Here is a 13,592-nt window from a genome sequence, read left to right on the forward strand (position 1 = left end):
CTGTGTATACATTTTTATACACAAGGCCTAGAATGAAGATATTACTTGCGTATGGAATAGCATACACGCGGCGCAGAAGCAAAACGCCATGTGTATGAAATAGCATACACATGGCAGTCAATGTGTTAAACTTGTTAAACCACTGCTGGCACTGTCCGCGTAGTTACGACACTCTCACCAAAGGCCTGGCATATCTTCCGCACCACTGCAGCGGCGTTTGACCCCAGTTTGAACTTGTACGTCATACACGCCCTTATGACGCTCTGTGGAGGTCCCATGTTCACTCTGTCCTTACACAAGTTCACGGTGTAACCGGACTACCACAGCCAGGTAATATGTTGGATATATCCACACCATCAGCTGTTCTTCGCCTTATCTCCATTCGTATTCAACTCAATGTTATGAAGGCCAATGGAACATAGACCTCTACAAAAAGCGGCAGAACTTTCTTGGTTACTTTTACATAAACGGGTAATGCAGCAAAGGAAATTCGAGTTTTGAATTTGAGTTTTGAATTTTTACATCTTTACGCAACATCAAGCGTTCGTTATTTTAAATAGAACCACGAGCCATATTGTGATCAAATATATTATGTATACAAGAAAGATAATATACTTGTTTGTAAAATAGAAAGGAAAGAAAGATTATTAAATGTTTACTTTAACAAGAGGAGAAAATAAAGAGAAAACCATGAAAAATATAGAAATTGATCAATATGTCTATATTTCCATATGATTCGGTATATCGATTTTCGGTATTATCTATAGCCCTAGAATTAAGGCGTAAAGTATTTTGGAACACTTGTTTTGCTTTCAACATCAGAATATATTGCATTAATTTTCTTTTTTCTTTTTTTCCCTCCGGGTTGTGCACAATGTTGATAGTTCCAGGTCTTAATTTATTTCCAACAATTCAGTTTTGTTATTTTCTACTCTACATTTAAAATTCAAATCAATATTAGCTTATTCACTTTATCTTCGCAGTTGGATCTCTGACTGCTGTATCCCAGAACTTTCATTTCTGTTGGAGTAGGCTATATTATTTCAGTTGTAGAATACAAATTGTGTATTCAATTTCAACAGGCTAAATTCTGAGCTCTTGAGACAGAGTTTGAGTGTACAATTATTGTTCAGATATATTTAGGAAGTGTTCATTATCGTATGCTGAATTGACCCATTTTTGTTTATGAATTTTCCCCACTTGTTACATTTTTAGGAATAATAAACAGTTGGTGCAGCTAGAATTTGAATGTGCCCGATCGTTTACGTTATTTTCTGATACTTAAGTTGAGCTCAAAAGGAAAACTTCACTTCAACCATATAGCGTAAAATGTGCTTGTTGGAGGAGTAGGAATAGCGGGGAAATATTGAAACATTTAGTGGTAGCTATTGTGGTGATGAATTTTTCAGTGGTAAAGTGTTTTATTTCCGTACAGGTGCTAATTTCAATTTCCAAAACACCGTGTTGACAAGTTCGGCAAGGTGCATTAAGGCAGTGCTTAACTGAGGTGTTGGTAAGAAAGTTAATAAGTTGTGAATATTGCATGAAACGAGTTCGGTTTAAGAAGACATCACATTTTGATATAATGTTGACATTAGCATGAACAGTACTTTAGTATTTAGAACACCCACAACACAATACAATCTCATTTGAAATTAAATACCCTATAGTATGAGAAACAATGATTTTTTTTTTTCGAACACTTGCTGAAGCAACATGTCTGATTTTAAGTGTTAAGCAACTGCTTTATTAACGTGGACTTTTTGTTGTTTCTTTTTTAGGCGAGCTCATCTTCGTAACTGCCTGGAGAAATTGAAAGAGATGGTGCCCTTGGGACCCGAAGCATCCCGACATACTACGTTAGGACTGTTAACGAAAGCGAAACGTTTTATTAAGGTAAGAATATGAAGTTGTATATATTTCCTCAAGACTTGATACCCATATTTTTATTTATCCGTAGGTAAGATGCACATATAGTCTTTATCTCTTGCAAGCTACTGTTAGGCTACAATTTTGAGAATCAAACCATACAATATACTAGGAAAGAAGAAAAAAATATTGGAAAAAGTAAAGTTAGAAGGTCTATTGCAAGCTTCTAATTTTAACATTATTTTTCCAAAGTTCTCGCTATTGCTTTAACCATAGAAAGGACAAAGATAATATAATATCGGGATTGTAACTTCTATCTGCAGACATTGGATTAATTACTAATTTTGTGCAAGTAGTGAATTTTTTTCACTTATGTAGTCGGTAAAAATACATTCAGACAATTTTATACCCTATACATAAACATGTGATATTATATATTTTTTTGTAATTTGAGACAACTGTGTGAACTCTAAAATAATACATAAAAGACGCTGAAATTTTGTGCGATGCAGATATCTACAAAGTTACATTGTTTGACACACTTGGAATTATCATCTGATTAGGAGAGTTGCCAACCCAACATAAAGTTGTATTTTTTTTTCAAATATCACTACGTGTGATTATTACACATTTGAAATCTACATGTCAAACAAAAGCTTACAATAACACATTATTAGTCAGTGTCTCACAAACTAATGGCACAATAGTATTAAATCCAAAATTTGGAAGACTTTACTACAGCAGTAACAACACGAATGGGACATTGCACATCTAAAATACCTTAGTGTAAAAGACTATGATAATGCTATGACGTATTTCAAATACACCGGTATCCAGTAGTATTTTAAATTAATAAATAAAGTTTATGCGCTATGCCGGAAAATCGTGTTACGCATGGTATAATGTGTCTTGTTAATATCTTGTGTATAAATTGTTCTTTGAATAAGTTTTTTTTTTTTTTTTTCGTCGTCATGTAAATGAGCTCTATGTGGCTGAACTATAAATATATCAGTGGATGAGAAAATTGACATAGAGTGTTAAATACTTGTTGCCAGAATAGTGCAGATTTACAAAATTAAGATCAAAGTCTTCATTCGCAACCTTTTGTTGTACAAGGTACATGACTTGACTTCTCAGGAATATCTTTAAATATTCCATATGTTGTACTATTTCTATATATAAATTATGATTTAAAAGTTCGCAGTACCGAAATACATCGATAGAATTTTTAAATTCAAGGTTCGATTCACTCACCTACCATTTTGCAGTTTTTTCAGTCGTTCTAAAGAGACTTGTAAATCCTTTTTATTTGAAGTAGACATCTGAAAGGTTAATAACTATGTACCCTCAGAAGCTTCTGAAAATTGGCTTTCCCTTACAGGTTATAATCGGAATATCTTAAGTAATTGAATACGAACGTGAATCCTGTCTTTTCAGAAACTGCTTAAAAATACGCTGCATAGAAAATTTATAATCATATGACATGCTAAAGCGAGGGTTGAAACGTTAAACTTTTGTTCGTAGTAGGATTTCATAGCATTATGAATGTTTTAACCTTTTAATAAATTATATGAATTATTAATTTCGTAAAATTAAACTGAGTATCGACTGAATTATTTGTGTACATCCTTGCTTTCAACAACTTCCATATGAATGATGTAATTTCAGTGTAGTCTTCCATGACGGATGGGAAACCTAATTTTTTTGTAAGATACTGTAAGATGTTCCCAAGTTATATTATATTCCTATCGGTGATATAGATAGAGTTGTGCAACTTTGCCTGCGACTCTACATTACTGTTAGGATAAAATTTGCAGGCTTTTGTTTAAAATCAGCGAATTAGAGTTTATTATTTTATACAAATTTGCATATTATTGTTTTTATAAGCTTTTATGCTTTGATAATCTCTAGATATACTACTTTTTAATTTCTACGTCTATATCTATTCCATCTTCGCTAAATAAAATTCAGAAAATTAATTGAAAGCTGTTGTGTATTAAACTGCAGTGGATGTAGTGAAGAAAGCTCCGTAGACCTTTCTGTATACCTTGATTCTGAGAGTTGTTCTACGTACTTGTTTAAAACTGAATATTGTAAAAGGTTACATTTCGCAGTGGGATAAACATGTGATCGTTGAATCTGAAAATCTCACAATTCAGTTCATACCCGGAAATGAAACATAGGTCAAGTGAGTAGAAACTAAATACGGTTTTGAAAACTTATTTTTTAAAATTTATTTGACGATGAGAGGAAGAGATAAAATTGGAAGCGGAAGGGACATTTTGGAATGCTATTAAAGTGCACTCATGCTGCTGTTTTTAAGTTTATTGAAACTGAGAAGTTCTCTCCATTTCTATATTTACTAACATTGCCCGCATTATCGATTGCCTCGTACAGCCTTGAACCTTGGAGCTCTGTAAACGGAAACCGCCTTCCTTGATCGAACGCCGTAAGTCGTCTCCAAGTTGTGAGCTTTTTCAATTGGACGATTCGTAATTCGAATTCGAAGCAATAAAACTCAAGATGTCATGCCGACAATTGGATGATCAGAGAAAGGGTGCCAATGAAATTCTGTTATTTTCGCATCTCAGAAGGAAAACTAGAAAGATCATGAGTCGTTGCTGGCGAGGAAATTGTTCTCTCTCTCTCTCATCCCATTATACTTGATTCTCATTCCCTTCTGCTTATTAAGTCGTCTGAACGAGAAACTTTTCAAAGAGGAGATGTCGAGGATTGGAAATTATTCAGACAAAGAAGTGAGGAATCAAGTTAGGAACTGAAATGAGAGGGTGAGGTAAAAACTTGGTTATTCACAGCTGGGAAACAAATATTAACGTTTCTACTCACTTACTGAAAATAAATTTAAAAGATAGTTTTATCATTGTGTTTAAGTATGCGTATTTGGGATAGTATAGATGGCGTACAAATTCTAAAATCACTCTTTGTTAAACTCCTAGTTAGGAGTACATGTGACTAATCCACATGAAGCTCTCTCGTATAACCTCAGTGCTAAAAAGGAACGTAACACTTCAAATAAATAAGTAAATATTTATTAAACCTTTTGTAAACTGTCGAAAGTAATGCAGAGTATCTTTTTACTTTCGAGTGATAAGAGAGAAGAAATATAGTGAACGTGGAAAAATCAGATTCGAGATTTCAACGGATTTACGTTTCATGACCACTACAAACTTAAGAAGGGGTTTCTGAATGTCTGTCCGTCCATCCCTCTGTCCCAGTATGTGTTCATTCTTACAGAGGTCGTAGCGTTGAACGTATCCGCATCAAATTAACTTAAAGATTTTATGAGGTTTCGTAGGAGCTGTTTTCGAATTTTCTTATAATCTCCAACATTTATGGTAGTTATTGAAGGGTGAAAAAAAATGTGATTCTCTCGAATAAGACATTAAATTACTTCGTTTAAATTTTATATGTTAATATTTCATTAACAACCCTGTATAGTGGTCGTATGTCACTTCTCTAGGAAAAGTCCAGAATGAGTAGTTTACTCTTGGGGTAAGTTCTTTTTGAACGATTTTCTCAAAAAACGACAGGCAGTTTTGCTTATAGGTATTTCATGAATAAATATTTCATTACGAATTTGACAATATGCCATAATTCACTATTTAAAAACTTCACAAGTATTAGTTTACTCTTAAGGGTGAGTTTTTTCAAACAGTTTTTTCAAATTGGAAAAATGAAAATGAAATCTTTGAGTTTTACGTCCCACGGTTATGCCGGTTAGGCTAAAGGATATGGTGATGATGAGTAATGAATGAAATGGTGGAATGAAGAAAGTGGGAGGAAACGGGAGAACCCGAGGAAACCCACGTACACAGTATTTGTCCACCACAAAGTTCACTTGGCGGGGGCTGGGATCGAACCCAGGACCCGAAGCACCAGAAGTGAACGACGGTCTACCACTGAGCCACCGCGGCCCCTTTCTCAAATTAGACCAAGACTATTTTATTCATATTTCGTAATAAATATTTTATTAGTAACTTGACACAGTAACATAGACAAACTCATTTATCTTGAAAAAATCCACAAAGGCGTAGTTTACTCTTGCGGTTGAATTGCTTTCGGGCGATTTTTTCAAGATTACTCAGGCGATTTTGTTCACATTTCATAAATAAATATTTCATTAATACCCGGATAATGTTGCATAACTCTTGTAGAATAACTCATTAACCCTGAAAAAGTCCTCAAAGGGGTAATTTACTCTTTTGAATGATTTTTTTAATGTGATTTTCCCAGAAATGGTTCGGGCAATTTTGTTCATAGTTCATAAGTAAATGTTTCACTAATAATCTGATAATATGCTATAACTCAGTCATCTTTCAAGAAAAAAAGAAAAAAAACTCCAAAGGGTAGTTTACTCAAAGAGGAGTCTTTTGGACGATTTTCTCAGAAGTGTCTCAGACAATTTTGTTTATATTTTATAAATAAATATTCCATTATATCCTGTAATGTTGAGTAAATTATAACACAACCAGCGAACGAGTGCGGGCGGCCGGTTTTGGAACTAAAATGCAAGCAGCAGTGTTTCTAACCGAATTACTTGTAATAAATCTATCACAGTTCTGTAATCAATCTATCACAGTTCTTTCTGTCTTGTTCGTAATAAACCACTTCACGCATATGCTCAAGTCAGGGGCGGAGCGATCGGGGCGATTGAGCCCTTAGAATAGTATATTTTTTTTATTTAAAAAAACCTAAGAATTTTCACCTTTGTATTATAAATGTAAAATAAAACCTAAAATACGTAGGCCTTACGTTTTTTTTGTTTTGTTTTACGTTGCAGAAGTCAAATAAAACAATAAATAGCAAGAAATGACTTACTTTGGCGTTCTTGCTAAACAAAAATGATGTTTAATACTGTTCTTTCACTTCGACCGACAGCTCGAGCTGCTCTTGCAGTTGCCTGAGTCAAAGGAATTAACAGACCACTCTTTTTCTCTTCTTGACAAAATGTTAATACTTTATAAATAATACTTTTACTCTGAGACCGAACAACACTTCTCGGTGATTTGTTAGATGTCGATGACATGATGCTAAGAAGTTCAATCAAGTAACCAAACTTTTGTACAGGAAACGCAAACCACACACCAATCACTGCACCCTAGTTACGTTGCACTACTCACGCAATAATAATCTTCGACGTTCATTTAGTATTAGTTTCTAACACTACGAACTTCTTAGCAGTCGAGTGTAAGAAAATTTTGATTCTCCCATTAACAAAACCGCGAAGTTCACCATTGTGAATCAAAGTTAAACATTTGGCAACTGCGCTTCCATTGTTTAAACCAAGTTCTATTGTGTAGTTTTGAAATAAACCATCTCCGAAATTACGACCATGTCGGATCATGTGATCTCCGATCCATTGTCGAAACGGTGTCTTGAGTAAGAAAATTCTTTTGCATTGACATCATATTCGGATGTACTTCAAAAGTTTGGTGAGAGAGAGAACTGATAATCTTTCACCGTCACACTCCTAACCGTCTCCCCAGGGATCCTGGGTCCACCCCCTGATTTAGATGGTACATAAAGATAATTTTGTCTAATCTCTGTCATTATTTAGCATGGTTTAGTAATTTTTTTTAAAAAAAAAAAAAACTATTTATGCCACATTTTGAAAACTTTCAAATAAAGTTTTCAAAATGTGGCAGAAATATCGTTTTTCTTTTTTAAAAATATTAAACCATGCTAAATAATGACAGAGATTAGACAAAGTTATCTTTATGTACCATCTGAATCAGGGGTGGACACAGGACCCCTGGGGAGACGGTTAGAAGTGTTGCATTGACGGCGGAGAGGGAGCGATTAAAATGGGGTGCCTGATAATTTAAGGTTCCTTATAACTCCAGTAAAATTCAGACAAAATCTCTGAATTAAATAAAAAAAAAAAGAAAACATACAAAATACATTTTCAGGGTAACTCTTACAGCCATTACGTTATTCTAAGATTAAATCTAATTCTGAAATTGATTAGAGGGAATATGAATTTGAATAACAAAACCACTTTATGAAAGTTTTTCAAAGTATCAAGTTTGAAAAGAACGAAGTTTGTCTTCCATTGTTATCTCATTGCTCAAAGATACTGGTGATTAAGTAATTGGCTGGAAATCAATCGTCCGTTTCTTACATCAATTTATAAAGAAGATGAGTGCCAATGTTAGATATGTCAGTTCAGTATTAAAAAAAAGCCACCCAACCTCTTGCAACCATACGTAGCGTATTTTAATACTTACACTTGAAATAAAAAATACAACTGAATAAAGACGATTGACTTTGCCTTTGAATTTCATATGTGAATAACAATATAGAACTTTTCAGAGAGAGGACAGGAAGGAGCAGGTTTTATTAAACAAGACCGTACATCTGATATGTTTGAACTATAGGCAACTTGTGTTTACGGGCTAGACTCAGTCCTCTGAAGTCAATCGACAAATACCTTTAAGATGTTCAACAGAATAACGTATCAGCATTATTATATACTACAGACACAAATATAACACTAGACTCCCAAGTTTCAAAATTATATTGTGTGTGAAAACAGTTAGTAGATTTAATTCTTTGACACCTGATAGCTAAAACCTGAGAGAAATTCAGAGTTAGTCCAGAGGTAATTTCTTTCCTCATAAATAAAATTTATTGTGTGCTGAAGCAATGATACTTACTCTTACACTACCCATACGCTGATGTTTTATCAATACTTTTATTCGAACTCTACCAAAGGGCTGGATTTCTATAATGATCCTAAAAGAAGGGTGCACTGAACCAAATTGTACAAATCAATCCCTAAAGTAAGCTATCCAATCCCATAAATCTTTAAAAAATGAAGGAAAAATTTCTTCACCTCCCTTTCCCCCAAAGGGTTCACATTTCTCGAACAAAAAAAAAATGAAATTTCTTTATTTTAACGTCAGTGAAGGATTGTAAAATTAAATTTTGGTATATCAATGGGAATCAAACCCAGAACCACATACAAGAAAAGCACATGCGCTGACCAGTAGACCAGCGAAAAGGACTTTCACAATTCTCGAGAGGAAACGTTTCGAGATTCCTCCCTGGCTAAAACTCGAAAAAATAATTTATTTGTCAATCGATAAACATACACTTAAACAGCAGCATCATGAGCCTTAACCTTAACTTGATTTAAACTTACAGTTACAAGATATTGCGCAAAACTCTAAGCTATCAACCCAAAATTAATCTTTTAGTCACTGACATTGTCATTCCTGCGTTTTACAGGCTGCTACTGTTTTATAATGAAATCGAATAAAACGTAATCAATTTTTATACAATCTGCTTAATACACGGTAGAAGCTCACTGAATTGTCAACTGTACTATGTTGTTCTTAAATTGGTAACTTCCATTCATAAATCACTATTCACAATACATCTGCATTACTTCAGAAATGGTTCACTACAATGCATACATAAGTTACGGCGTTTTTTATTAAGCGTAAAGAGATTAGACTATGCATAACATCTAAACTGCAACTTTAAAAACCCGTTGGATACACTACAAAGTGAAACTCTCCGCTCCCCTGTCCCACCGCGCTTGCCAAGAAACTGATGTAAACACAACAGCAGCGCCATCCTCCCAAAACCGCACAGCTATCCTGGTCAGGTTATACTTCTTATGAAAATATCCACAAAAGATAGTTTACTTTTGGAGTGAATTTTCATCGGAAGAAGTTTCTCGAAAACGCCATGGAATTTTGTCCGTATTTCATACACAAAGTTTTGAATAATAATGTGATTGTTTAAGAACTTGGAGCGAGAACTTTTAGTGTGATGGCTTGTGCCTTTTATTGTATTTAATTTACTCAAGGAAAACGAAGATACCACAACAATTAAACAGTTGTTATTTAAATTCAATATAATTTGTATATTCAGTGTTTTGGCCTTAAACAGGAATTCATGAGAGTTTGTAACACACAGCCTGTAATGTGCCTTTTTTTTCTATGTTGAGTTGTGAAATGATGTAAAACAAACTCATTCAAAATTTCTTCTGTGCCACTGAATATACAACGACAGAAGAGACAACGAAGATTTTAGTGTATAGTGGGATGCTACAATTGTGAATAGCTTTTCTGCACCCTGATTTGGCACAATTATGGAGCTCTGGAGAGTTCATGCTTAGTAAAACATCTATGTTGCAATAGTATATATGTTTCGCACTGAAGTATTACCGACTATCAGATTTGAAATTTTTAGAAATTCTCATTAGAAGAAATCACAGGATGTGATGTAAATTGCCTTGTAGCTACGCGGAAGATACAAACATACAGGAAGTCAACACTTTAAAATATAAACGAAAATGAAAAATACAACACATAAGAGAACTCTATTCTTTCATCAATAAAATTATATGGAAAACATAAGAGAACTCTATTCTTTCATCAATAAAATTATATGGAAAATTTCTTCCCAAATTTTGAGATTGCCATGAGAATTTATTTGACTGCCCATGAAAAAATGAGTATCGGAAAGAAGTTTTTCGACCATAAAAGAGAGTGTCTTCTGAAAGCTAACAAAAGGGATAAAGAAAACCTAATCAGTTTGGATATTGTTGTGTACATAAAACGATATGTTATTGAAAATGAATTTTAAAGATTTAATCAAAGATTTTACTGCAGCCGTGACTAGAAAGAATTCCATTTTATAAGATGGTTAGTTAAAACTATCAACTAAAGTTGCAAGTTTTTAGAAAAGGATTGGGAGGGAGGCCCGTGATTCTATACTTCAAAATAAATCTATTCTCGGGATTATTATGCTAGTCCGAGAAACAACAGTCCATGAATAATGGGTAATAGGTAGAAAGCGTCTCCAAAGGAGAATTAGAAGAGAAATACCGAATGAACCGAAACTGCAATGCCATTGGTATGGTTTAAGGTTCTTCAATACTTCTAAGTAGTTTGAAGCTGAGCCATTAGATGGCGCAGCCTTCGGCCAATAGAAGTATATTAGAAAATAAAAAAAAGATTGAAACACAATAACTACATTATTTAAAGCAATAATAAAACCAAACTTAGAACATTATCGTAGCTCAACATTATCTAGTGCATTATCCTTGCAAAATTTTGATTAAGTCATTATATCCATTGTTACAACCATTCATTGTTGAAAACGCGGAACACGATATCTCAGTCAGTATTTCACCAATTGATCTCAAATCACGCAGACGTATGTACTAGTACAATATCTAGTGCATTATCCGTGCAAAATTTTGATTTCCTAATTATTTCCATTGTTGTGAGCACTCCATTGTTGAAAACGCTGGACACGAAATCTCAGTCAGTAACTCACAAAAAGATCTCAAATCACGCAGATGTATGTACTAATACAACATCTAGTGCCTTACCCGAGCAAAATTCTGATTTCCTAATTATTTCCATTGTTGTGAGCACTCAATTGTTGAAAACGCTGGACACGATATCTCAGTCAATAATCCACCAATGGATGTCAAATCACGCAAACGTATGTACTAGTACAACATCTAGTGCATTATCCGAGCAAAATTTTGATTTCCTAATTATTTCCATTGTTGTGAGCACTCCATTGTTGAAAACGCGGAACACGACATCTCAGTCAGTAACTGACAAACAGATCTCAAATCACGCAGACGTATATACTAATACAACATCTAGTGCATTATCCGAGCAAAATTTTGATTTCCTAATTATTTCCATTGTTGTAAGCACTCCATTGTTGAAAACGCTGGACACGATATCTCCGTCAATAATCCACCAATGGATGTCAAATCACGCAGGCTGAAAGGCCATAGTAGCGGAGGATGCTGTTGAAGTCAAACGTGGATCTGTATAGGTGGTCACTCGAAACTTCGATTTAGTGTGTGTGTGTGTGTGTATATATATATATATAGTGGCGTACCTATTGATTCTGGATTGCGATGAACTTCAAAGATTTAATTTTCCTTCTATGTAGCTGCGAGACAGTGTTTTAAATAAATAAAGATTATGAAACATTTAATATGGGTTATTTAGTTAGGAAGAGGTAATGTTGCCATGAGACGAAACAGAATTTTCGTGAGGAGATTCAAGACAAGACAAAAAAATCTTCCATGAAATATAACTTTTACGACACCACTTGAAGACGAGACTGTTCCAAATCTCGTCTCGTGGGCAATAGATCAGGTTCTCAATGAGTGATCTTCTAGTAAATAGTTAAATACTCAGTGTGTTTTTCGTAGCACGTAACTTTTCAGTTCTGCCATAGACGGAAAGAGATAATATCCATACTTTTAATTTATCTGTTCTAGAACCTCGAGGACAAGGAACGAAAACATGCTGTCCATAAAGACCAACTTAGCCGAGAGCAACGTTATCTTCGACGAAGGCTGGAACAGCTCACGAACCAACACAACGCCATGTGCAAGCGCCGTTCCGTCTCCGAATGCTCCACGTCAACAATTTCAAGTACAAATTCCTCGTCGCCGTCGATCTCAGAGTCAGGTAAGATAATTTAGATTAATCTCTCATAGTTTTTAGGCCAGTCGAATTAGGATTCTTGTATATGGTGCTCGTGGACATAATTGGTAATGAATTTTTCTCTTCACAGGATTGTTGTAATAGTGGTCGTAATCAACATACTAAAAGTCCTGATCGATCCGCCTTGTGCTTCCTTCGCCATCTTGGAGAATGGCGGACGAACACACATTTTCATTCTGTCTTCAGCTAATTTCTCGAAATCGGTTAATTTTAGAAAGAAAATAAACTGGATCAATTTGAAAGAGCAGAAAACTTCCTATTAGATAGAGCGTTTATGTTTCTCTCAAATACGGCAATTGGCCTTACCTCCCAATATGGTAAAGGTGGTGAGGCCTTACATACATCATAAGTAATATCTGCGCTTGCAATATATAAATCATGAAGCGGAAAACATATCTTCATTAGCAAAGGAGATTGAACTAGATAAGGAAGGAAACATTTCTATGCTCTCAAATACACAAGAAATACTCTACAATTCATCCTTTATAATAAAAGATCAATCGGAGATGAATAATAGGCAATTATCTATCTATTAAAATGCTACAATTACAGTTAAAAGTGCCTGAGCTCCAACATATAACTTTGGCTTTCAAATCTTTCATTTACGGTTGAGTGCGATTTCACGTTTAACAGAGACAAACATTTTAAGTATGTGTACTTTAAATAAGTTAGTTAACTAAATCTTTTTCATAAAGTTTATGATATAAAATTATTGTTCAAAACCTTTGTATTTTAATAAGCCTTCTCTAAAATCAATGCACATGAATTGTGCTTCCATCTTCCGAGTTCTTTTAAACTGTATGTTGTGGACGTTTATATGTTTGTGGCCAATCCTTTCGACAATGAGATCTCGGAAACTACAGGCTCTAGAAAGATGACGTTTTCACTGATCAATTGGAAATTTTGCGTAGATTATCCAGTTCTAATTGAATATTTAAAAAAAAATAAATAAAACATGGCCATTATTTCTTTATTACATTTTTTAGGGTACCCTGGAAGCGTTGAAATTTAAAAAAAAAAGCATCATATGCTACGCGTTATACATTCCAACACTACGCTGTTGTACATAGGGGTTGCATATGCCTCAGGCGTTTATTTCCTGGCCTAATAATAATGAAAAAGGAAGGATAACCATTTCTCCAGTCTAAGATGATTTTTATTTTTTTTAGTGTTTTGCCCAATGAACCCCATATATAACAATCATTA

General features: G+C 34.3%; 1 protein-coding gene across 2 annotated transcripts in view; it reads left to right on the top strand.

Annotated features, from left to right (window-relative positions):
* Nucleotides 1–13,592, top strand: part of LOC145692226 (max dimerization protein 1-like) — a 291,446-nt gene that overhangs the window by 224,100 nt on the left and 53,754 nt on the right. For both annotated transcript variants that reach the window (XM_081767524.1, XM_081767530.1), the window contains 2 exons: nucleotides 1,782–1,896; nucleotides 12,158–12,350. In XM_081767524.1, coding sequence (XP_081623650.1) covers nucleotides 1,782–1,896; nucleotides 12,158–12,350 — 308 coding nt within the window. The remainder of the gene's footprint in view (nucleotides 1–1,781; nucleotides 1,897–12,157; nucleotides 12,351–13,592) is intronic.

This window comes from Thermobia domestica, chromosome 1 (assembly GCF_964235325.1).
Source record: "Thermobia domestica chromosome 1, izTheDome1.hap1.1, whole genome shotgun sequence".
NCBI lineage: Eukaryota > Metazoa > Arthropoda > Insecta > Zygentoma > Lepismatidae > Thermobia > Thermobia domestica.